This window comes from Pleurodeles waltl, chromosome 6, assembly GCF_031143425.1.
Source record: "Pleurodeles waltl isolate 20211129_DDA chromosome 6, aPleWal1.hap1.20221129, whole genome shotgun sequence".
Lineage (NCBI taxonomy): Eukaryota > Metazoa > Chordata > Amphibia > Caudata > Salamandridae > Pleurodeles > Pleurodeles waltl.
In genome coordinates this window covers 749,812,421-749,834,051 of record NC_090445.1, presented here as the reverse complement: position 1 = coordinate 749,834,051, position 21,631 = coordinate 749,812,421, and the positions used below count along the sequence as shown (strand labels likewise).

General features: G+C 48.0%; 1 protein-coding gene across 3 annotated transcripts in view; it reads left to right on the top strand.

Annotated features, from left to right (window-relative positions):
- VWA2 (von Willebrand factor A domain containing 2) overlaps positions 1-21,631 on the top strand; it is a 225,181-nt gene that overhangs the window by 29,339 nt on the left and 174,211 nt on the right. For all 3 annotated transcript variants that reach the window (XM_069239310.1, XM_069239308.1, XM_069239309.1), the window contains one exon: positions 19,446-19,507. In XM_069239310.1, coding sequence (XP_069095411.1) covers positions 19,456-19,507 — 52 coding nt within the window. In that variant the 5' untranslated portion in view covers positions 19,446-19,455. The remainder of the gene's footprint in view (positions 1-19,445; positions 19,508-21,631) is intronic.

Here is a 21,631-nt window from a genome sequence, read left to right as displayed (position 1 = left end):
CAAGCACTCCATCTGTACATTCATTGAGTGGACACTCTTACGATTTCTGTACACCTGTTCATTTTGATTGGGGGGGACAAAAGCAATATGTCTTCAATCAATCACCCCAATTATGTTGGGAATATGTCCCATTGCATAGAAGTCACCCTTCACTGTGGCCAAATCTTCCACCTGGGGAAATACAATGTAGCTGCACATGTGTTTAATCAGGGCAGACAACACTCTGGTCAGCACTATTGAGAACACTGGCTGTGACATTCCTGCTGCCAAGCCCACTGTCACTTGGAAAGAACCAGTTGCCAGGAAATGGTGCACTGATCGAACTTGCACAAGAGGGGGGGATCCAGTGGGGTGACGGATAGCAGATATCAGGTCAGGCTCCAATTGGGCACACAGCTATGTGATTGTGGCCCTGTCAAGTATATAGGTGAGGATGATGTGCCTGTCCTCCATTGTTGCTAAGTCCACCAGCGGTCTGTACACAGGGGTATGTCTCCATCTCCTATTCATCCACAGCGGTAGCAATCTAAGGGACAAAAAAGTGAGGAGCCGGTCCCAAACTGAACAATGGGGTAACAACAGTACGAAGCAAGCTGACAAATTGTAATGGGTCAGTGAGAATTGTCCTGTATGTCCAAATTTAAACAGTGACGCAGTAATTTATTAGGGCGTTCCCCCCCTCCTGAAATGGCATCCACCTGTCCTGTGTGGAGGGACAGGTGGAACTGAGGTAGTTCCGCTGTCGTTGTTTGCCGTTGCTAGAGGTGGTCAGGAACCGCCGGGCAACTCCTCATTGGTTAACATTGGGCCCTATGGGTTACAGTGGCCAATGGTGATATACGCCGGCAGTGACGGTATGCACCACCCCGGATGTGACTGCTATTTTCTATCTGATTCCTCACTTGCTACCTGACCTTCAACAGGAGAGGACCTACACTGCATGTGCTGCTGTGACCTGTGTCTGGAACCTACCATGGCCCGTGTGACTGTGGAAAGGGCCCCTGCCTTCACTTCGGCGGAGTTGGAGAGACTGGTGGATGGGGTCCTACCCCAGCACGACTGCTGTATGGGCCTCCAGACCAACAGGTGAGTACACTGTGGGCATAATGCATGTGGCATAAATGCATGGAGTGGTGTGTGTGAAGGCCTCGTGTAAGGGGGGGTGGGTAGATGTCCCCTGGGCCACGTACAGGTTGTGTGCTGGGTCATGTGAGTGTAAATATTAATGTGAAGGGGTATGGTGGGCCATAAGTGTAACAGGCAGGACTGTTTGACTAATTCAATTTTCCTGTGTGTATTTCCTCTGCAGGTCAGCGCCCATCAAAAGAAGGGTAGATGGCGTGCCATCGCCAAGGACGTGCAGACCCTGGGGGTCTACGGCAGGCGGAGCACCCACTGTCGGTCGGAAACGGTGAGAGGACCTGAGAAGCTGGGCACGGAAGTCTGCGGAGGCCCAGCTGGGGATGGCCTCCCAACGAGGAAGGGGTGCCCGTCGAACCCTGAACCCCCCTGATGCCTGCATACTGGCTGTGGCCTATCCTGAGCGGGATGGGCACTTGAGGGCATCACAGCAGCCACAGGAGGGTGAGTACAGTGCCCATCATTACAACCTACACATGGTAGGGTGGTATCCGGGTGGGAGATGTGTGTCAGTGGGTGCCCCTAGGCCAAGCCTGACATTGCAGCATAGGTCCCCTGGTGGCAAGGGACCAGCATCCACTACTGGTCAAAGCTGCATGGCTCCCAGGTGTCCTGGATTTGCCGGTGTGTGCCCCTCCCCATGCCTTGGTGGCTAGCAATATCACTGGTAGTGCAATGCTTAGTATGTAGGCCTGTACCCTGTGTGTGAGTGTGCTGTGTACGCCAACGGTGGTGTTGGTGCAGCCATTGAGCAAGTGTATCCTTTGTCTATTATCCCCCTTTTTGTTTTGTCACCCTGTCCTTATGTGCATTAGCATCATCTGGCGGAGGAGCAGAGGCACCGGTGACGGAGGGAGCTGCATCCCACAGGACCCAGGAGGCAGAGTCCACCGATGGTGGGGGCCCCAGTGGGACAGAGGGTGAGGGGAGCACCACGGTGGAGACTGGAGGGGACAGTTCGGACACAGATACCTCCTCCAATAGAAGCTCCCTGGTGGTGGCAGACACCTCTGTGACCACCCCAGCTACAAGTACAGCCGCCACCCCCGTACCAGCACCGCCCTCCCAGCAGTCCCTCAGCGAGTTGCCCGTGCCCGCTCACCCAGGAGGGTGGGCATCTCCTTCGCCCCAGGCACCTCAGGCCCTGCCCCACTTAGCCCAGCTGCCCTCAGTGAGGAGGCTATCCATCTCTGTAGGGCAGTCGACCATTGTGAATGCCATCCAGGGGCTGGCAGCCCAGTTGCAACAGACTAATGCATTCCTGGAGGGAATTCACACTGGCTTGGTGGCCCAACAGAGATCAATCCAGGCTCTGGCCTCCTCTCTGATTGCAGCCATTATCCCTGTTTCCACCCTCCAATGTCCTCTTCCCAAACCCATTCCCCTCAACCCCAATCTATTCCAAGCACACAGACAGACGAGCAAGCACACAAGACAACACACAAGAGTGGCACAGGCAAACACAAGCACCACACTTCATCCCAAAGGCACTGTGACTTCATCACACAAACACCATCCAGATGCAGACATACCAACATCCACAATTTCCACTGTCTCCCCCACCTCCTCCTCCACCTCCCTCCCAGTTCCATCTACACTCACACCTGCATGCACTACATCCTCATCCACTACCAGCATCACCACCACACCTAGCAGAACACGCACCTCACTGGCAGACACCTCCACAACAGCCATGCACACGTCCCCTATGTCCTCTTCAACTGCGCCTACCCCCCCCTAAAGTGCACAAATGCAAGCACTCAGACACCCAACAGCCATCCACCTCACAACAGCATCCAGCCCATGCACCTGCACCCAAAATCAGCAGACAGACACCTCCTACAACCACTCCCTCTTCCTCCACTCCCAAACCTTCTCCCTCTTCCCGCCACAATGTCCCTAAAAGGTTTTTCCTATCCACCACTGACCTCTTCTCTATCCTCCCCACCCCCAATCCTGCATGTCTGGCCAGGGTGTCAAAAACCCAGCCAAAAACCTCAGCCACCCACTCCTCGGGCCCAGTAGACACCACACCCTCTCATGGTGGGAAAGGATCCAGGGAACATGTCCTGAGGGTGAAGGAGCCTGCACCAGGCAGCCTCAAGGCTAAGAAGCCTGAACCAACTGCTGCCAGGAAGCCCAAGGGGCCTGCCCCAGCTGCTGCCAAGAAGACCAACAAGCCTGCCCCATCTGCTGCCAAGAAGACCAAGCACCAGCAGACAGGAAGGGCAAGGGGCCTGGGGCAGGAACTCAGACTGAGCCCCCACCACCAACCATGGTTGTGCAGCCATCCGAGGCTGCAGGGGTTGGGCTGGAGCTTCCCCCCCCCACCACCACAACCAGCAGCAGCAGCAGCAGCACCACCATCACCATTGGGCAGCCATCCGAGGCTGCAGGGGATGGGCTGGAGCTTCCCCCCACCAGCGGCTGCAGAAGCACTACTGAGCAGCCGTCACTGCCGGCAGACGGTATGTAGTCCTGCCTCCATGGGCTGCTGTGTTGCTTGCCCCCTGCAATTCCAGTGGGTATGACACCCACCTGACAGAATGTGACCTTGCACTCCCCAGGATCAAGAGCACAGGGCACGCTGCCCCCTCCAGAACCAGTGGGTAAGACACCCACCAACCCCAGCCTCCCCATGATCAAGAGCACAGGGCATGATGCCCCCTCCAGAACCAGTGGGTAAGACACCCACCAACCCCAGCCTCCCCATGATCAAGAGCACAGGGCATGTTGTCCCCTCCAGGGCAAGTGGGCAAGTCACCCACCTGAGAAACTGTGGCCTTGCACACCCCAGGACCAAGCACAGAGCATGTTGCCCTCTCCAGAACCAGTGGTCTTGTTTCATCTCCCGGCTGAGGTGTCCCCCAATCCCTCTGAGGTGCCTGCCTATTTACCAACTGATGCCCCTGCAGTGTTCTCTCCGTGTTGATGCAGGTGACGAGCGGGGCCTTTGACTTTGGCCTGTGGCCATGTGGCTCACACAAACTCAGGACTGGGCAGTGTCCCTTGTACTGTACAATTGTAAATATCTGTTATATTGGCAAAATGTTTATTTATACTGTGTTGCTCTTATTACACTCACGTTAGCAAATGTATTTTGTCCTTTCATTATTCAGCCGATTTAGGTGGGGAATAACTTTTTTCTTGTGTTGCTGGTTGTGTGTATGGGGTGTGTGCGTGTGTGTGTCACTCTTCCCCCCTCCCTTGTGTGTTAGGTGGCTGTACTCCCTGTTGTCGTTTTCGCCGTTGTTGGTGTTTGTGGTGGAGCAGCATGTAGAAGATCATGGGGAAGACATGCAGTTATGGTTCCATGGTGGTGTGGTTGTTCCCTGTGGCTCCAATGGTGAGTCCTTTCACTTCTGTGCAGTGTTTCCGCCAGGCTTTTGATGTCGTTGGTACTGCCCCGGAAAAGGTGGCGGATTGGCATGTCTTAATACGGTGGGCGGAACATTGACTTCCGCCTGGCTGTAGGTGGCTACCACTGTGGTGCCTGTTGTTTCTGCCCTGGCGGTCGGTGTGGTAAAGTGGCTGTCTATCAGAGATCTATCCGCCATGGTCATAAATTGGTGGTAATTACCGCCAGCCTGTTGGCGGTATTACCACCACTTTTACACCAACCACCAGGGTTGTAATGTGGGCCTATATCTCACTTTGATATAGTATATACAGAGCCAGCTTCCTACACTGTTCAAATGTTTTAGGCTGAACGTAGGCCCCCAGAAGGGTTCCGGTCCTTCTGCACAACAGGGAGCTGTGTTGCACCCCTGGGTAAGTGAGGTTAAAAAAAAAATGCTCCTGTTTTCTCTGTGCGCTGGTCTTTTAATGTTAGAGTGCCCCCTGAACATTGTACTGCTGCTTTTAAAGTGAAGGTCAGCATTTTATGAGTAACCGAAGAAACAGAGGTGTGTGGGAAGTTCTTGATGTCAGAGCCATTGCCCCCACAAGCAGTTATTGAATCTGGAGCTGTGTGTTTTTTTTCGAGCCTACGCTGCATGCTCTCCTCAGCTGCCAGTATACACAGACTGACATTTCTTATTAGTGTCTCCCACGCCCCGTTCCTGTATCACCGACGCTGTAAGAGCCAGCTCCGGCGGCCATCTTGCAAAGGGACGTAATCATTTGTGGAAGTTAAAGAATTGAAAAAGTCCTTCCAGAGATAACGCTGTCATTAGACAGGAACTCTGCAGTGGCTGTTAACAGAAAGCTAGTATTTACTAGAAGAGATAGAGAATGATGCATGCTTTACCGGACAGCCATAGAGGTTCTAGTGAGTTTGAGGTTCAGGGACTGATAATGATGGTGCACTAGGGCTAGGGACGTTCTTTCAATCGACCGCTAGATAATATATTTTTATATAGCATTTTATAGTGCAATTTACCTCAATGCAGATTTTTTCTAACTACTACGAATAGGTGAAGGGGCTAAAACCCAATTAATAATACTCGTAATCCCGACTTCAGAAGATTGGAAGAATGAATTGCAATTGATGGGATCTGAACTTTGGACTTGTGACCTGCAGATCTCAGCGTTAACTCACTGAGCCAACTTCCGCACATTTAGATTCTTTCAGTGCTGCTTTGGGCACTTGCCATGTGCCCCTTAGAAGACGCTTTGCTTCGTCTTTGAGCCAGGATGCATTCCGTCCAATGCCACTTTGGGCACATGCATTTATTTTTTGCAGAGGAGCAGCTGTCTCTGTGACCGAGGTCAGGCATTTCTCAGCATGCCAACTCCAGGACTTCCTTCATTAGGCTATACAACACGTGGGTGCTATCCACAACTTTAGATGTGTACTTTTTACCACGTGCATAACTTCCTACTATTGGGTATTCACACACGCCTGCTACATATGAGTGAAGTATGCATATTGTAGAATAACTAGACATTGAAACAGTACTAATGTACGTTGCTGATTTGCCCCAGTATTCTTATCCCGCCTTGTGAGTGGTGCAGGGGCCATGCATGCATCATGTTTGAGCAGGCATCAGTTTACTGCTTCTTGATATAATGTTCATTCTTCTTTTTGATTAACTGCAATTTAAATCTTGTTTCTGCATTTGACAGCCGTTCTTACACACATCATGTGAAAACCATATGCATTGCTACATTTTGCCTTGCCTGTTACACAACTTGCATGCTGTATCATAAGCCTTGCCCTGGGAAGAGCTGAATGCAGTTTATTCTTGTCCTTAACATTTCCAAATGCCAGATGACCCCTTCTCAGGACTGAGTGTATACGTGTATAAGGGCTCATTTCAGGACAGATATAGACACAGTCAGAGCTCTGAAACATCGCCACCTGTTATCGTCTCTGTTGGACCCCTTGGTAGCATTAGTGAGGATGTGGCTGAGGGTACAGGGACACAAGGCTTGATGTGGTTTCATAGTGCAATGGGCATGGCACCATCTTAGCCCCCCTTCTGAATACAATGCAGATTCATTGGATCCCTGTCTCTCAAGATCAGGCAACCATAGTTGCGATGTCTCGAAGGATCAAAACAATCTCATGCGAGGGCTTGCACCAAACTTGACCCCTCCAAGGATTATGGCTAGACATGCCAACTCTCTAGCTGGTAAGCCACTTTTGGGGGAAGCTCAGAATAGGTTGATGGACTCCAATAGCAGCACTGCATTTCTCCAACTAGAACGAGCACCAGTGGTACTCGAGCATTTGTTGTTCAAAATAATCATGTGTTGTGAGATGATACATTATGTTGAGTCTCCTCCAAAGACTTGTCTTATTAGACATCTGTTGAATACTTCTCCGTCCTATGGGATTTGCGATACGAGAAAGATTACCCCTTTCAGTATGGGAGTTGAGAGGATGTGTTTATAGAGCACAGATGTGTCTCTCCATTTAGCCATAGCCACCCAGAAGGCCTTGTAAGCCTTCCACCCTTAACTCTTCCTCCTGCCATTGGGAGGCGTTTTGAAAATAGTGCAAGGTTCATAATTAGAATTTCTGTGGGAAACTACACATTTCTGTTTCTACTCTGAGGGCACAGTGGGTGGCCATTAGTACATTTAAGAACCTTGTGAAAATGAGAAAGGTGAGCTGTTCATCTTTTGAAGAGCTTTTCTTTAATCTACCCATTTCTACCAATCACCCCTCCCTGGGATCTACCATTAGCCCTCCAAACTCTTCAGGGCAATCCTTTAGAGTCTCTGCTATCAGTGGATATTGCATTTCTCACATGAAGTTTCCTTTTTTTTTATAGCTGGAATTACATCAGCTCGAATGATAGGTAATTTGAATGCATTGTTGATCCGACCCCCATATATTTTTATTTTTTATTGTAGGATGGTGCTTTGTCCTGACCTGACCCCTATTTTCTTCCGAAGGTAGCTTCAAATTTCCACAAGGGGTCAATATGTGGGTATTAATTTATTTTTTTCATTTGTGTCACTCTCCTAAAAAGGAGCTTATTACACACTGGATGTTAGAAGGGCTTTCTTGATGTATCAAGACAGACCGTGTACTTTCCTCCAGAAGTACTATTTGTCTTTAACTTTTGGAGTAGCAGGGCAAGGTCTGAGTGTGTCCCAGATGTGAAAACAGTCGCAGGTACATTCGCTTAATATGTGGTGAGGAAAATTGTGTTCAATTTATGGAATGGAAAAATTTACTGAAGTTATCTGATAGAGATTTCTAGCTGCAGATTCCTTACCTTAGATTCCTTACCTTAGAATTATCCCTAGGTGTCAGACTGGATCTGGAATATTTTTCTTGAGCAGTAGGTGCCGTCATTTGGCTCTAAGTGCATAGTCAACGTGGAAGTGGCGTCTGCGGCACCTATAAAGATGCCACCCCTGGACGCTGACTTCAGTTCTTTTCTTTCCATGCAAGCCAGGGTTGAATTGGGAAGCGTTAACCCTTCAGTCTTTTGTTGACTGAGCATTTTTTTAAACATTTTGTCAAGACTTTTTAAAGGTTTTCCTTCTGGTGTGGCAGGAATGTCATCTAGGAAGGCCTGCTTCAAGCCCTGCAGCACTTGTCACTGTCCAGTGTCTGTGACGGACATGCATCTTGTTTGCCTGTGGTGCCTCGAGCATGACCAGGATCTGACCCGACCTAACCCACAGCTGTTCTCTGACTGCCCTACGATGAACCCAAAGGCTTTGAGGGAGTACTTTGTGCAGAAAAGTTCACAATGGGATGTGGACGCGACATGACCGACTTGCTAGGCAGAGAAGTTTTGTCGACGGTGGCCCTTAGGTGGCATGCCTGGATACGTAATACTGGCTTTTCGGGGGATGTTGCACCTTCTTTGATAGGCACTCCCTTTGATGGCTCCTGTCTCTTCAGAGACAAAACATACTCTGCACTCAAGAGGTTTAAGGACAGTCATGCTATGGCCCAATCTTGGGGTTATCTTCTGCCTCGTGCCTTCCCCAGTCTGCTTTTTGCCCCGTTTGTGGCTACGGGAGGGGCTACCAACCATGCCAGTTCCCACCCAGCCACCATGCTGCACATACTCCACTGCCCCTTGGTTTCTGACACCAAGTTAACCACAAGCCACGTGGATCAGGCAGCCAGAGGTAGTAGGGTCAGTCCAAAACCCCTCCTGCAGCTTCAGCCTTCAAACCCTCCTTATCTGCCCTTATTCCGTCACAGGCACCCAGTTGGTGGCAGGATCCATCATCAACTGCCCCACTGCCAGTCCATAAGATCGGACAGGTGGGTTTTTGCAGCTGGTCCAAAAGGGCTACTCCTTCCCCTCCTGAGTACTGCTCCCCCCCATGCCACCATCTCAAGACAGGTTGACAGAGGATTATCTTTCTCTTCTCCACACGGAAGTTGCAGATCTTGGCCAAGGGAGCCATAGAGAGGGTCCTGATGCAGAAGTAGGATGTGGTTGCTATTTCCACTACTTTCTAGTGCCGAAGAAGGCTGGACCTACAGCTCCTCAACTACTTTCTCAAGAAGGAGAAATTCAAAATGCTCACTTTGGCTCATGTTCTGTCTGCCCTGGACCCAGGAGACTGGATGGTAGCACTGGATGCATATTTTTATATCCCCATCCTGTCTGCCCACAGACATTACCTGTGATTCATGGTTGGCCACAAGCATTTTCAGTTTGCTGTGCTTCCTTTTGGCCTGACCAGTGCCCCTTGGGTGTTCACCAAGGTGATGGTGGTGGTTGCAGCTCATCTGTTGAGATCAGGGGTGTCAGTCTTCCCCTATCTCGACAACTGGCTGTTGAAGGCGGGCTTGACCAAGGCTATCGTCTCCCACCTCCAGACTATGGCACACCTCCTGCACTCGCTGGGGTTCGCTATAAATATGCCAAAGTCACACCTGACATCCTCTCAGATCCTCGCTTTCAACTGAGCTGTTCTGGACATGATGCAGTTTCGAGCTTATCCTTGCAATCAGCGAGTCCGAGGATATTCAGGCTATGATACCCATGTTTCAGCCTCTATCCTGAATTCTGTGAGACAAATTCTGAGGCTGCTGGGGCATATAGCCTCCTGCATCCTGCTGGTAATAAATGCACATTGGCATATGCGGGCTCTGCAGTGGGACTTGAAGTTGCAATGGGCACAGCATCAGGGGAATCTTTCCAACATGATCCAGATCTTGGAGAGAACTGCAAAAGATCTGCAGTGGTGGCTGAGGAACCACAGTTGGGTCAGCAGCAGGCCCCTCTCCCTTCCCCAACCAGATCTCACAGTAGTGAGTGATGCATCACTGCTGGGATGGGAGCGGCCATCTGGGAGAAGTTGAGATCAGAGGACTCTGGTGGAATCCAGACTCCACATCAATTCGCTGGAGTTGAGGGTAATCTGACTAGCACTGAAGGCCTTTCTACCTTCCATGAAGGGGAGGCTGCATGATGCAGGTGTTCAGACAACATCACAGCCATGTGGGTTTGCAACAAGCAGGGCGGGGTGCTGTTGTGACCCCTAGGTCAAGGGGCCATACATCTCTGAACATGGCTGGAACATCAGAGCATTTCCCTGGTGTTTCAACACCTGGTGTGTAGTCTGAACACCAGGACGGATGAATTGAGCTGCAGATATTTCGCAGATCATGAATGCTGTCTCCATCCGGAGGTGGTGGAAGGTCTCTTTCAGGGGTGGGGAGAGCCTTGGTTAGATCTATTAAATTCCTCAAAAACATGCAATGTCTGCAGTTTTGCATGCTAGAGTTTCCAAGGTGACTTTTGCTCAGCGACGCTTTTCATCTAGAGTGGAGCTAATGTATTCTGTACGCCTTTCCACCCATGCCACTCCTGTCCAGAGTTCTCGAGAATATCAAGAACGACTAGGTACCAGAATATCAAGTCATCCATGTGGTACCAGATTGGACACAGGCATTCCTCCACCAAGATGGCATATGCCTGCCGTTGGGAGACATTTGTAGCTTGGTGTTCCGACAGAAATATTGATCCCCTTCCTTCTCCTCTTTCTCAGGTTCTTCTATTCATTCTTTCTCTTGCCCAGCAGGGCTCTGCTCTGGGCACCCTTCGAGCTTATCTCTCTGCTGTCTCTGCATTCCTCAGATTACCTGATCAACCCTCTCGTTTCAAATCTCCTATTGTACATAGATTCTTCAAAATTTTGGTTAATCTTTTTCCCCCTTTTCCTTTTATCATGTATCAGGGGCTTGAACCTCATGCTTACATTTGTAATGTGTGCTACCTTTGAGATGTCCCCTGCGGCTACTCACCATCAAAACTGCTTCCCTCGTAGCTGTAGCGTCTGCCCGATGAGTCAGTGAGTTGCTGGCCTCATCATCTAAGCCACCCTGTCTATCCACCCATCCTGACAAAGTGGTGCTTTGCACACGGGCTTCCTTTCTTTCAATGGCAGTTACGCCTTTCATTATGGTCAATCCATCTCCTTGCCTACTTTCTACCCTCTCCCACCCCTTCTAAGCATGAGGAGCGTGTCTATTGTCTGGACCCCAAACGAACATTGTCATTCTAACTTGAGAGCACACAAGAGTTCCGTGAGGATAACCAGCTCTCCGTGAGGTATGTTGGAGCTAAAAATGGTCCTGCTGTGCAGAAAAGGTTTCTCGCCAGATGGGTTATGCTCTGCATTAAGCTCTGCTACACACTGGCCAAGAAGCAACCCCCTGAGGGATTGCACGCTCATTACACTAGAGCCAAAGCAACGACCACTACATTAGCATGTGTAGGTCCAGTCCTGGATATCTACACAGCAGTAACATGGGCCTCGCTGCATACGTTTACCAAATACTACTGCTTGGACAGTCCACTACGATGTGACAGGCATTTTGCTTGTTCGGTCCTACAGGATTTCCTCGTCTGAAATTGGCCGTAGACCCACCTCCACGGATGGTATTGCTTGAGCATCTATTCTAAGGTTACGAAATCTGCAGCTAGATGTCCTCATCAGATGAACAAGTTACTTATCTTTGGTAACGCCTTATCAGATAGAGGTTATAGCTAGCTGCAGACTCCTTACCGATCCACCGATCATCTCCGCTCTGCGAATGGATTTCTAGATACAGGGTTCTATCCTTTTTGGGACTCTAGTTATCCACACCAGTGGTCAATGTTGTTCATGATTCTGTGCTTTTGGTATTGAAAGTTGTGAAAAGAAACTGACTTCGGCTCACCTAGATGGCACCTATATAGGTGCTGTGGACATCACTTCCGGCACGGACAACGCACACGGAGCTGAACGATGCCACCTACAGTCACGAAGGTGTACTGCTCACGAAAAATCTTCCAGAACCAGTCTGATGCCTGGGGACAGTTCTAAGGTAAGGAATCTGCAGCTAGATATAAGCTCTACCAGGTAAGGCGTTACCGAAGGTAAGTGACTTGTTAGTCTGCTATAGAGTTGCAAAATTTGACACTACCTGGGACCTTTTACTACTTATATAATGAGACAACGAGACTCTGGAGGGTTACACATGATAATGTCTAATACTCTTTGAGCCTCAGGAGTGTGGGAGATGCCTTCCTCAGTGGCAGGGAGCAGTCACCTCCAATATAATTGGACAGTGGGTTAACATGTTGTTCTACAGGAGTGAGGGCAGTTCTTGTTTTGTGCTAAGGGGAGGCAATTCTGAGTTGCACATGGGTGGAGCTGTCTATTTGTATTTATCACTGTATCATTTCAGTGTCCGCCGGTGAACATGGACATTCGATGTACACTTATATTTCAAAATGTGTGTCCTTAAGTCTTCAAAACTTAAAATAATGTTGTTAAACAAAAAAAGACGAGTAGAGCAAGTGAGAACAGGTTGATAGTGAGAAGAGGTTGATAGGCACAAGAGGACCTTCAAAGAGGGAAGTCATGGTTCTGTTCATGCACAGCCATAAAAGAACAATGGTCATTGCATACGTGAGGTGCTATATAGTCAGTCATTTTAGGCTCTAGGTTTGATAGCTTTAACTGTTGAGTTGTATTCACTTTAAGTTAGAAACTTATAGAGCTGCTATATGGGCCTCACATCACGCCTTTCTACATCATTACAAGCTCCAGGCTTTGAAGAATGATGGGAAGAACCTTGGTATTGTTGTGCTTAGTTCCATTTTCTGTTTGGACTTTCATAAAAATCACTGGGTTCGAATTCTACGATGTGTTTGTGAATCTCTTCTGAGACAGTGAATTTTTGTTTTTGTATTCCTCAAAAGTAATGACTGGACCAAGGATGGTGACCATAGAGCGTAATGCTCTGGTTACTTAGTGGTAATTTTTCTTACACTTTGTCCTAATTGTCCAACTCATTGTAACCCGCCCACCCTCTATTTATGACATGGCCTTCTGTGTGTGGGGGTTGGGCCGGGGACAGCAGTTTCCAGGAAGGAGTCCGTGTTCGCAACATTTTCTGGAATTTCCTGTCTTCACTTGGGATTCACCTCCAAATTAATGATTGGAACAAGGATGGGAGACAGAGAGGTAATGCATAATTTACACTGCAACATTTGTGTATCGAGTAAAACTTTGTACATTTCCGCATTCCTTAGGCTTATGCTACAAATGTCAACATTCACAACTTTTTTCCATCCAGCGTCAAGTATACCATATGATCTGAAATGCATCATTTTGTTTCAGTTGTTTCAAATATTTGTGGTCTGGATACTGCTCCTGGGCATCTTTGTGTCCATTCAATATAAAAGTCTGCACTGAAAGGCCTCTCAAACCATTTCTAAGTCTCCCACATCTGATTCTTCGAGGAGCATGTTAACATTGTAAGCTATAATATGTGCAGTTTATTGGGTCAGGATATTCGAGGTCTGTGTTACCAGCAATATCTCCAACCCAGGTTTGAGCATGAGATCTCTCAAGACGGTAATCATTTCATGTTGTAAGCACTCTGCGTAGCCGACTGTACCATTCATGGCGGAAACAGAGGCCAAGCACTGGCGGAGCGGCCTCTTCCCCAACATGGACTGTCTTTGTCGGCCTGGAGAGAAAGCGGGGCTCTGTTCTTATGTCTGACTTTGTGCCAAGCATTCACTGAGATTTCAAAGAGCGCGGGAGCTGGGAACTTCAGCGATGACAAGGCCGGAATGGTCCCCAGACCGCGCCGCCGTCTCCTGGCCTGATAAGATCACTTTGCTGGACTTTCCCTCTCAGACATTCTTGCTCCAGGGACCCCGGACAGAGATGCATTCATGGCCTTCATCTGATGAGAGGTTTATTCAAAACACAGGTACAAAGCTCTACACCTGAAGGTTAACAGGAGTGCGGTAGTACCTGGGCCTTATTTACAGGAGGCTCCAGTACCATACCGAGGGCGTGATCTTCAAGTCACGGAGTCTGACTTACCAGGAGGTCTTCTCAGAAGAGCCGGAGTTATATTAAGGAGTTCCAGGCAGCTGCCTCGAGTGACAGCAGCAAGAGATCACCCTACGTCACTCGACGCAGTAGAAGGGTCAAACATGGCTCCACTGCAGTGGAGGGCAAGGGCACTCTGAGCCTCTGAGGACCACACATGAGAATCTTGCACATCTTTGTGCGGGAGGAAGTTAGGTGGGTCTAGGGTGAGTTTGTGTGCGTCATTAGTAGGGTGGTCTGTGCACCTACCTGTGCAAGGAGGATGGAGTGGTTAGTGGTTGGAAGGTCTTTTCTTCTCTGCGCTGAAGGGAAGAATAGACAGTGAGCAGCATGAAAGTCTTTACACATGTCTTAGTTTCTCTGATCCAGGTCTTTGCTTCTCCAGTAAGCTTAAGTGGTAATCTAAGGCCAGTGATCGGTTTGAAACGAGTTACACGTGGGTGGGAGCTCAGAAGGACACCAGGTTTGGACAGGATATGAACAGTGGCGGCCGGCAGCTTTAGGAGGGAGGGAGGGAGGGAGGGGGGCGGGCGGGGCACACACACACACACACACACACACACACACACTCTCATTCTTTCACACAGAGACACGCACGCACGCACGCACATCCAATTAACAACACTCATACCATTCAAACATGCACGCACGCACCAAACATTCATTTTAAAACATCACACACTCATTCTTTCACGCACGCACATCCATTAACAACATTCATACCATTCAAACATGCACGCATGCACCAAACATTCATTTTACAAGATCACACACATTCATTCTTTCACACACGCACACACTCACATCCATTAACAACACTCATAACACTCAAACATGCACGCGCGCACCAAACATTCAATTTAAAACATAACACACATACACACACACACTTACCTTCAGCCTCCAGGTCCCAGGAGGGTTGGGACTGCTGCCTTCCCTCATTGGCTGACCTTAGGTCAGCCAATGAGGGAAGGCAGCAGTCCCAGCCTTCTCACAGAGTGGGATGGGGTCAGTGAGACTGCTGACCCCACCCCACTCTGTGACGAAGTGTCACTGATTGACACTCGCCCTGGGCGCTTCAGGGCTTAAACCCCATTTCCCAAACCCTCCGAGCAACATATCAGTGATGCCTAAATTGCGTCACCAACTTGAAGCACAACAAATTCTACCGCATCAATGAAACGCACAAAAGCAGCCATGTAAAATAAACTATGACAATAAAAATGCAACAATGAAACGTTCCTTTCTGCGGGTATGTGAGCAAACTATATATAAAGTCTAAGGCTAAAATCTAATGCAAGAAGTGTTATGGGAACACAGTTTCGTTGGTAACATTTTTAAAGTGGTAATAGCAGAGGGGTGTCTTTTCATGGGACAACTTTTCAAATGAGGTGAGAGTATTACTGGTGCTTAGAATAGAAACAGCAAACACTGTGCTGGAATGGCTCACTGGGTTGAGTGCATGCTGCCAGCATCTGTGTTTGACTTGCAGATCACAAGTTTGAATCCTGGCAAGTCGAACATAGTCTTTCATCCTTCCGAGGTCGATAAATTAAATCACAAGAAACTAGGTATTATTGCCACCTCTTGTTTACAGTGCTTAGAAATGGTAAACCTATTGTATGCAGCATTATATTATAAAAATAGTTTCACAAATTATTTGCCTCAGTATATCGAAAGGAAGATAACCTATTTTAATTGAGGAACACCAGTCTTTGAGAAGTGTATAGGAACCATCTGGATTCATTCTATCTAGTAATGTAAAGGTTACAGACTCTATGCGCTTTAGAAACTCTGCTGCTTGTAAGTAACCTTGCCTCTTGCATATTGGGTAAAAGCGATGGTGAACGTTCATTGTGCACAAGGCTGTTAGAAATGGGGTCTCTAGTTGGCTGTCAGTTTACACCCTGTCTAAATAGGGACCCTCACTCTAGTCCGGGTAAGGGAGTCACACTCTTAAGATAACCCCTGTTCACCTCCTTGGTAGCTTTGCATGAACTGTCAGGCTTATCTCAGAGGCAATGTGCTAAATATTTGCACCCACACACACAGTAACACAGTAAAAATGCTACAAATGGACACCACACCCGTTTAGAAAAATAGCCAATATTTATCTAAGTAAAACAAGACTAAAACAACAAAAATCTAACATATACAAGCAAATATATGAATTTTTATAGATTAAATCTCAATAAAAGCTCTTAGAAACACGATAGCTCCAAATGGTGCTATTACGGCATCGTGACGGAGTCGTTCCCAATGGTCTGATGCCACTTGCTAGAGAGTGCGGCGCCGGTCACGGAGCTGCACGGACCACAGGTACAGTACCTTAGAAACTAGTCAGAGTGAAAGACATGGCACAGAGTCGAAGAAGTTAGGCGTCACTAGAGGCAGTGTGGCGTTGGTTCCATACTGCTCCACAGGGGTTGAGGCGTTGGTTCCCTACTGGTACGCAGGGGAGGTGAATGTTGGTTCCTTACAGAGGCAGTGGAGGTGAGGTGGCAGTTCCTTACAATCCGGTGAGGGGGGGTCAACGAGTCCAGTGGGTCAGGACACAATGAGGTGACTTCGTAGTGTCACGGTCACACCACAGGGCCACAGGTGCCACGGCGGAGTCAGGTGTCACAGACGTAGATGACACTTCACTTGGGACTCATGATGTTGAGGGACTTCAGAGGCACTGCAGCAGCTTCTGGCCTGCAGTGTTGGTCACAGTCGTCTCGTTGCAGCTGGGACCACGGCTTCAGGTGCAGGCAGTGGTGCAGTCTTGTCTGGAGTCGCTGTGCCCGGTTCTTCTTGTTTTTCTGCCAGACTTCACTCCTAAGGGAATATGGACTGGAGTGGCACCTCTTGGCATGTCAGGGTCCTCAGCAAGAGAACCCAGGGGCCTGCAGGTGAAGTCTTTGATGTCCCTGAGACTTCTTAACAGGAGGCAAGCTCAGTTCAATCCCTTGGAGAAAATTCACAAGCAGGATACAAAGCAAAGTCCAGTCTTTGTCCTCTCCAATGCAGAAGCAGCAATTGCAGGCCAGCCCAGCAAAGCACACACAGCAAAGGGACAGTACTCCTCCTCAGAGTTCTCCAGCTGTTCTCCTTGGCAGAGTCTCCCCTTCATCCAAAAGTTCTCTAAAAGTCTGGGGTTTTGCATCCAATGCTTATACTCATTTCTGCCTTGGAAATAGGCAAACTTCAAATGAAAGGCTTTGTAGTGCACAAGACCCTGCCTTTCCTGCCCTGGTCTCAGTCCCAATTTAGGGGGTTGGAGACTGCATTGTGTAAGGGCAGACACAGCCCTATTCAGGTGCAATTATCAACTCCTCCCACTACTCTAGCCCAGGAAGATCCATCAGAATATACAGGGAACACCTCAGCTCCCTTTGTGTGACTGTCTAGAGTGAATTCACAAACAGCCCAACTGTCATCCTCACCCAGACGTGTATTCCACAGCTAGGCAAAGGCACAGAATGGTTAAGCAAGAAAATGCCCTTTTTTCTAAAACTGGCATTTTCAAACACACAATTTAAAAACCACCTTCATTAAAAGACTTATTTTTAAATTGTGAGTTCAGAGCCCAAACTCCATATCTCTATCTGCTCCCAATGGGAAGTTACACTTAAAATATTTTTCAAGGTAATCCCCATGTTAACCCTTCTACATATAAGTCACTCCCAAGGTAAGCCTTAGGTAGCCCATTAGGGAAGGGTGCTATGTTGGTAAAAGGCAGGACATGAACATGTGTGTTCTATATGTTCTAGTAGTGTAAAACTCCTAAATTCGTTTTACACTTCTATGAGGCCTGCTCCTCTCTTAGGATAGCATTAGGGCTACCCTCATATACTGTTTGGGTGGTAGATTCTGATCTGAAAGGAGTAACCAGGTCATATTTAGTATGGCCAGAATGGTAATAGAAAATCCTGCTTATTGGTGAAGTTGGATTTAGTATTGCTGTTCTAGAAATGCCACTTTTAGAAAGTGAGCATTTCTCGACACTCAAATCCTTCTATGCCTTACAATCCACGTCAGACAGGATGGAACTGAAAGGGGACCTTGTGCACTTCTCAGCAACTCTTTGAAGTCTCCCCCACTTCAAAGGCACATTTGGGTATTTAAGCAGGGCCTCTGACCCTACCAACTCAGACACTTCTGGACAAGATACCACTGGTGAAGAAACTCTGAACCAGACCCTGCAACCTGCCAAGAGGAACTGCCTGGCTGCCCAAAGGACACACCTGACTGCTTTTCTGCAAAGGACTGCTGCCCTGCTGTTGCCCTACTGCCTTGCTGCCCTCTGGCTCTGCTGAGAAGTGCTCTCCAAGGGCTTGGATAGAGCTTTCCTCCTGTTCTTGAAGTCTCAGGACCAAAAAGACTTCCTCCTGCAAAGAACTCCTTGTGCGGCGAAAATTCGACATACAGCCTACCAGAAACGACGCACAGCCTGCATTGCGGTGAGAAAATCACAGCACGCCAAACCAGAACGATGCAGCCCGGCTCCCCGAGAGGAGATTGACGCAGCGTCAGTGTTGCGACCGGAACTTTGATGCACGGCCCACTGGATCAACGCCTAGCTGAGCCGGAACGATGCAGCCCAACTTCCTGCGAGAAGAATCGATGCAGCACCTGCCGTGCAACAGAAATTTCCCCGCATCGCCCACCGGATTGACGCAGCTCCTGTGACTTTGTCCTGCATGCCAATTATAAATCGACCAATTAAACATCTGAAAAGAAACTCACTTGGACCCTCTGATTGCCTTGGCCCCTTTGTTTGTATAATCGGTCACACAACTTCATGTGCTGCCTCTTTTATATCTTCATATGCTGCCTCCTTTAAACCTTCTTATTTTGGCCGGGTAATACCCAGGACTGGGGTTTAGGGAGAGGACTCCTGCTCTACAACTTTAGTTTTGAAAGGTGAATATGGAGCCACTGTCCCCTGAACACCAATACCTATAGGTCTTTCTCTTTTATTAAAACTCAATTGCCTTGGTCGCTACAATTGGCTGTTGAGATTTAGTTATGCCTCTCCTTTGAGTAAGCCACTATGTACACCTATACCTGTCGACACCAGCAAGAAGAAAGAATTTCTTTTCACAAATTATTGTGACTGTTGTAATGGTGCAGAGAGAGCCGTGTGTCCTTTCCCTCCGCACGAGCAGCACAAATGTGTCTGTAGCTATGCAAAAAATGTCCTAGGATTGCAGCATTCTTCTCAGGCCATGACAAAGGCAAGGAAATAAACTGCACTAACTGTGCAAAGTCTCACAATATTTAACATTTTCTTAATTAACAATAATAAAGTAACAATTGATACAAAGTCGAGACGGTTGCAGTTCACCACTGCGAACATTTCAAGTGCAGATAGTTTTTGGTTGCCATTTATATGTTTCAGATTGTTTGTGAATTCTTTTATTAACAATACAATAAATCGAGCATTGAAAAAAAAATATCTGAGAGGAGTCAGTCCATTGGGCTGACTCCTCTCAGGCATAGGGATAGTAAACATTTTTTTTCAATTAATATTTGTATTTTTTACATTCCAGTCCTTTCAATATGATGCAGTTGTTGTCCTTCCTCACCGCCTGTTTCCTCTTCCTTTTTCAAGGTAGGTGTTATTTTCTTAGTTGTGTTTTTGTAGTACTCTGGTGAGGTATGTTAGGTCATGTTGGTTGATCTTATACAGTGATGAGTGACAGGAGTTTACATTTACTCTCAAGTGCTGTCTGAGACTCACCGAGCAGAGAACGACCGTACCTGGGCTCTCACAACCATAGAACATTTATGCAAAATCCTGTCTGCAGAACCAGGAAGGGAGTGTCCATTTTAGGCTAAGGCCATTTGCTTGCCCTTCAACTTTAAGGTTAAGGCGTTCTAGGCTCTGGTTGCTGTGCTGGAAACGGTGCTGCAGCTACTTGTAGGTAGCCATTCTATGTGGAAGTATTGAAAATAGGCGTTCAGCAATCTGGTTGGCGTCTGCCTTCTTGTTTCTGTAAAAACATCAAGGCCCGTATTTATACTCCGTTTGCGCCGAATTAGCGTCGTTTTTTTCGACGCAAATTCGGCGCAAAACTAACGCCATATTTATACTTTGGCGTTAGACGAGTCTAGCGCCAAAGTATGAAGAAAGAGCGTCATTTTTTAGCGTGAACGCCTTCCTTGCGTTAATGAGATGCAAGGAAGGCGTTCCCGTCAAAAAAAATGACGGCGACGCAAATGCGTCGTATTTATACTCCCGGGCAAAAATCACGCCCGGGAGGTGGCGGGTCAAAAAAACCCGCATTTGCGCCTGAATTTAACGCCTGGGTCAGGGTAGGCGTTAAGGGACCTGTGGGCTCAGAATGAGCCCACAGGTGCCCTCCCCTGCCCCCAGGGACCCCCCCTGCCACCATGCCCACCCCAGGAGGACACCCAAGGATGGAGGGACCCATCCCAGTGAAGTACAGGTAAGTTCAGGTAAGTATAATTTTTTTTATATTTTTATTTTTTTTGTGGCATAGGGGGGCCTTATTTGTGCCCCCCTACATGCCACTATGCCCAATGACCATGCCCAGGGGACACAAGTCCCCTGGGCATGGCCATTGGGCAAGGGGGCATGACTCCTGTCTTTACTAAGACAGGAGTCATGAAATGGCGTCTGGGCGTCGAAAAAATGGCGCAAATCGGGTTAAGACGATTTTTTAGCGTCAACCTGACTTGCGCCATTTTAAGACTCCCTAACGTCATTTTTTCACAACGCCGGAGCTGCCTGGTCTACGTGGTTTTTTTCCACACACACCAGGCAGCGCCGGTCTGATTGCGCCGTCTAACGCCATTCCATAAATACGGCGCCCGCATGGCGCTTCAGAATGGCGTTAGACGGCGCAAAATTTTTTGACGCTAAACTGCGTTAGCGCAGTTTAGCGTCAAAAAGTATAAATATGGGCCCAAGAGTTTTAATTTGAGCGTCCAGGTTCAACATTTTAGAAGCGAGTGCTAGTGTTTGGGGAGCTCGTGCAAGTGTATCGAAAGTGAGCCAGAACAATGAATCTTATACCTCCCATATTCAATCATAGAGCAATCAAACAGGAATCTGGCAAATTAGGTGTGGCCGCTCGTTTGACTCATAATACTATGGTCAGATAGGAAATATGATCTGAGAATAAATAAAGGAGCGTCTACTTTCTGGCCTGGAGACTCTGGAATGCCATTAGCCCAGATTTTGCTCATACATGATGTCCTGACGTTTTTTCTTAGTAGCTTTTTTCAGGGACACTCTTATTGGAGATTCTCATGTTGGTCCATTGGCCTTCCCTGGCCTGCCCTCCCTGCCGTCTCTTCTAACTCTCTGATCCACCACAAACAGGTAAGCATTCCAGAGTCAAGAGACATTTAAATACTGTGCGCCACATAAGTGTAGTCACTCTGCCTCTCAGGCAGAGTATTCTAGAAGTCCCATACGCTTGACGCTAGCAGCTGTCTTTGAACCTAGCTAAGAGGATTAGGACAGCTGCATTGAAGTCTGTCCAATGATTCACTACATAAAACTAAACCGATGAAATGAGTAGGACTGGTACTTGTCTCCTTGTCCTGGAGTATTGTTTTGATAGAGTAAATACTCTCATTTGTAGCTCTTTTAGAGAATAAAGGGATGTGCTACAGGACAATAGGAGCCAGTGTAGGCAAGCAGGCAAGAAGTCTGTTCCCTAGATAAAACAATAATGTGCTCTAAACCCAGAGTTTCCGGGTTGTT